Source organism: Dipodomys ordii, unplaced genomic scaffold, assembly GCF_000151885.1.
Source record: "Dipodomys ordii isolate 6190 unplaced genomic scaffold, Dord_2.0 Scaffold107, whole genome shotgun sequence".
Lineage (NCBI taxonomy): Eukaryota > Metazoa > Chordata > Mammalia > Rodentia > Heteromyidae > Dipodomys > Dipodomys ordii.
Genome location: NW_012267323.1, coordinates 635,856 through 640,509, shown reverse-complemented (window position 1 = coordinate 640,509; position 4,654 = coordinate 635,856). Strand labels below are relative to the sequence as shown.

General features: G+C 57.4%; 1 protein-coding gene across 2 annotated transcripts in view; it reads right to left on the bottom strand.

The window, feature by feature from the left end:
* The window catches only part of Rab6b (RAB6B, member RAS oncogene family), a 65,863-nt gene that overhangs the window by 38,100 nt on the left and 23,109 nt on the right, over positions 1 to 4,654 (bottom strand). Inside the window, exon 1 of one of the 2 annotated variants that reach the window (XM_013028094.1) lies at positions 4,537 to 4,645. The exons of the other annotated variant lie outside the window; for it this stretch is intronic. Coding sequence (XP_012883548.1) covers positions 4,537 to 4,606 — 70 coding nt within the window. The 5' untranslated portion in view covers positions 4,607 to 4,645. Of the gene's footprint in view, positions 1 to 4,536; positions 4,646 to 4,654 lie in introns of those variants that run through there. 2 annotated transcript variants of the gene reach the window in all.

Below are 4,654 nucleotides of genomic sequence, written 5' to 3'. Positions count from 1 at the left end.
CAGGGCGGGGCTGGGAAGGTGGCTCAGTGGTAGAGCACTTGCCTTGCATGCTCGAGGCCCTGGGTTCGATTCCTCAGCACCACATAAGCAAAAAAAAAAAAAAGAAAAGAAGCCGGAAGTGGCGCTGTGGCTCAAGTGGTAGAGCGCTCGCCTTGAGCTGAAGAGCTGAGGGACAGCACCCGGGCCCAGAGTTCAAGCCCCACAACCGGACCCAAAAAAAAAAGAACCTTCAGGGCTGGGAAGGTGGCTCAGTGGTAGAGTGCTCGCCTCTCATGCATGAAGCCCTGGGTTCGACTCCTCTGTGCCACATACACAGAAAAAGCCGGAAGTGGCGCTATGGCCCCAGTGGTTGAACGCTAGCCTTGAGCAAAAGAAGTTCAGGGACAGTGCGTAGGCCCTGAGTTCAAGCCCCTCCCCCCCCCAAAATAAGAGAATTTTCAAGGCGTGGGAAAGTAGCAGGTGCCAGGGTGGAGGAATCTTACTGCAAAGTTGCCCTTTTCCTTGTGATCTACAGAGAGGCCATCAGCAAATCTCCCATCTTTAGGAAAATGTCATAGTTTTCAAATCAAGATTATTCAGTGGATCTGGGCGCTGGTGGCTCACACCCGTCATCTTAGCTACTCAGGAGGCTGGGATCTGAGGATCACGGTTCAAAGCCAGCCCAGGACAGGAAAGTCTGAGAGACTCTGATCTCCAATGAACCACCAGAAAACCGGAAGTGGTGCTGTGGCTCAAGTGGTAGAGTACTTGCTGGCCTTGAGCTGAAGAGCTCAAGGACGACAGCACCCGGGCCCAGAGTTCAAGCTCAGGACCATCAGAGAAAGAGAGAGAGAGAGAGAGAGAAAGAGAGAGAGAGAGAGAAAGAGAGAGAGCGAGCTCCTAGTCATCCACAGCCAACCAGACCCCTGAGAGTCACCATAACAGACAAATGAGGTTCTGGGGGGGGGAGGAAGGGGGCGTGTCCTTGCAAGAGTTCAGCCAATGAGGAGGAGAAGCAGTCTGCTGTCCACAGGATCACCTCCTGGCACCTGCCCCAAAGACAGGCAAAGAGATCCTAGCCACCAGCTCCCGGCTGACCATCGGTACTCCTGCTTCTCCCAGCTCTCCATTGTTACATCCACAAACATCTGGTGTTCCCCAATGGGGCAGAAGGAATGCAAGGGCCAAAGACACACTCAAGAGATGGAATAAAAATAGAGGAGGGAGGGAGAGGCAGGAAGTGAGACGGGAACTAAATGAATGAGCAACCCAGCTGCCAGCTGCTGCCAGGGGGTCACCGCTACACGACTCTTACACAGCTCTTACAGACCCCTGCCTCATTATCTCAGGGAAGGGAAGCGAAGGGTAGGCAGAGATCCGAGGAGCACCAAGCACGGTCCTGCCCCGCCTTTCATACCCCGGACAGCCATTATGTCTCAGGAGGAAGGTGTGTATCTGACAGGCCCATGCTCTTCCATTGATAACCTGCTCTGTACGCCGATCAAGGGCAGCCGGCTTGGGACCCAGCACCGCCACCACCATGAGACCCAGAGAGCCACAGAGATACCCGCAGGACCATCAGAGCCCCCCACCTGCTACCCAGAGATTCATTTGTGCCTCTGGAGCTACAACATCCCACCCCAACTCCACCCCTAGGCCAGGCTATTACTGTCAACCTATAGACCACAGGCCGGGAGGCAGCGTCATCTCTGCCACCAGGCTTAGAGGATTATCCATAGGACTCGGCTTCCTGCCATCTTTGCCCATCTAAGTGGCCTTCTTCTTCACCCCGATCAATGAGAACAACCCCTGGTCAGAATTCAGCTGCCTTTTCCCACTGGCCTAGACAGATGTCCAGGCAAAGGAAAAAAAAGGGAAGGCCATCTCCTGGAAGAGGACTCGAGCCCTTATTGGTTCTAGAAGGGTCTAGAAGGCTTCGCTGAGCCCAGATGACCCAAGTCCCTGGGTATGGAGGCAAAAGACCTCAGAGATCGCGTAAGAAAAGCAAAGGGCTGGGAAGGTGGCTCAGTGGTAGAGCACTTTGCCTCACATGCATGAAGCCCTGGGTTCGATTCCTCAGTATACCATGTACACAGAAAAAAAAGAGCTGGAAGTGGTGCTGTGGCTCAGGTGGTAGAGCGCTCACCTTGAGCGAAAGGAGCTCAGGGACATGCCTGGGCCCTGAGTTCAAGCCCCAGGACTGGCAAAAAAGAAAAAGAAAAAGGAGAGTTCCCTCCACCTCTCCCCCACAAGGCTGCAGACACCCCGGCTCTCCCCAGAACCTGGAGAGGTTCAACTGAGCGTGTGCAAGGTGGGAAACACAGTATCAAGGGCCCATCTCCCCCCACCAGACTCAGGGGTGTCCTCTACCTAATCCAGCCACCCCTAAAAGCTCCATTCGAAACCTAAGGCACACAGCCCACCAAGGGGACAAGTAGAAGGGAACCATTCAAGGAAACTAGACTGGAAGCGACCTGATCGAATCTCACCCAGGGCAAAGCCCTGGACCAACCTCATGCATCCCTGGCTACGCACGGCTCCTTCACTCCTGTCTTCTCCAGGCTCAAGGTCATCTTAATCCCAAGGACATGGGGAGGGGGGATGGAAAATGGTTGCCTGGAAACAGGAGACGCTTGGGCCCCGAGCATTGAAGACTTACCCTGAGCATCTAGGGGAGCCCTGGGCCTTCCCTGGGGGGGCTCCCTCTGGCCTCTAGAGCAAGCAAGGAAGGCGGGGTGGGGGCGGGGGTGTTTCATGTCTCCTGTCTGTGGTTCCTCCCCCCACATCCTAGAACACAGGGGGTTTTACAGGGCTCCCCCCCACATACACACCCTGCAGTAGTCCTTGGGCCTCAGCAGAAGTTCTAAGAGAACCCCAAGTTTTCCCTCAAATCAAAAGAGGGGTTTCCATCACCAAAACGGAGCGAATTGGAGCGATCACATGGGGCTCAAGGTTATGAACACACTTCCTGGAGTCTTCAAGTTCCCAGTGAGTGTGGAAACACACTCAAACCCCATCCAGACACAGTAGGAGGGAGTAATAATAATAATAATCATCAAGAGTCTTAAAGACAAGGAGGGCTGGCTAGCTGGCTGGATCGATCTTGATGGGACATGTCCCTTGGATGGGGCCATCTCTGGGGGTCAGGGTGTTAGGGTGATCCCCTCCTGGAGCCAGGCTCCCAACCCCCATAGCAGGTAAGAAGCATCCCGAGCAGGGAGGCGGTCATGTGACCTCCCCCGCCCCACAAGCCAGAGCACAGACTCAGCAGCACCCCAGCCCCCACCCCTGCCCCCCAGCTCGCCGGTCCTCTCTACAGGCTCTCTTCTCTGCCCGACCAGCTGCACGGGATCTGTCTGTAGATCCAGAGCCAGGGGATCTGTCCACCAAGAACGGGCCTATCTCCACCAGCGGGGAGGCTCGGAGCCCAGCCTGCCCCCTCTCCCTCCCGCCTCCCTCCCCCTTCATCTCCCCCCTTGGCTCTCTGGCTGGCTGCCACAGTGACCTGCCCTCCCCCTCCCCCCAGTGGGGAGGGTGGGGAGCTGGGAGGTGGGGGGGGTGTTGAACAGCATCCCCTGCTGCTCTCTCTGGAGGTGGGGGGGCAGGGCGTGTCATCTAGGCCTTTCTCTCTTCCAGGACCTTTCTGAGCAGTGTCTCCCCAGTCCCCCTGGCCTGGCTGGCTGGGATGGGGGGGGCAGGTGGGATTGGGGAACCCCTCCCTGCCAAGACTCATAGAACCTAGTGCTCTGGACAAGGGCAGGGTGTGGAGGGGTGTTCTAGAACCTTTGGCCCAGTAGGATGTTAAGGGGGGGGGAGCAGGGCTGGCTCTCTGCTCCGCCCTGCGGCCTGCGGTCTCTCCATTTTCAGAATGGACAGGTGTGGGTTGATTTTTCCTATCTCTCCCCCCTCCACACCTCCCCCCCTCATCCACCAGCAGCAGCCATAGGATCTCCGGCCTGCTGTGCATGCCCTTTCACCTGCCTTCCCAGCAAGAAGCCTTCTTCTAGGGTGATGGGATCCCAGGTGTCCCCCGTCTCCCAAGAGGATGAGGGGGTGCAGCCCCCTCTCCCCAACACCGGCATCCAGACAACCCCCCCATGCTGTCTTCCTGCAGCCTATGCCGCAGTGCCAGCCATCCCTGGGGGGCCTTCTGGAGGTCGGGAGCATCCTCCCCCCCAGCCTCCACCCTCGGGGCCCATCCCATGCACCTGCCCCCCCCATACCCCAGACCACCCTCCTCCACCCTTGATCCCAGCATCTCCCCCTCTCCCCACTGGGTCCTCACCCCAGGCCCTCCCCCACCCACCCCCAGCTCAGCCCCACCCCAGCCCTCCCCTGCGGCCCGGTGTGGAAGGGCTTTTTAAATTTTTTTTCCCCTAGACCAGCATGGAGATCGAGGGAGGGGAGGGGAGAGAGGGGGTTTTTCCTCAATGGGGTTCGGATATTGTGGGCCAACCAAGAAGATGGGGGTGGGGGGGGAAGCCTCAGAGCCAAGACTCCCCCGATCATCATCATCATCATGAATAATAATGATAAATCAAAGAGCCAGGTACTTACCGCTCTGTTCCCCCAGGAACACCAACTTGAATTTTCTCAGTGGGTTCCCAAAATCTCCCCCTGCAGACATGGTGCCCGGAGAGGAGGAGGAGGAGGAGGAGGAGGGTGAGGGGAGGAG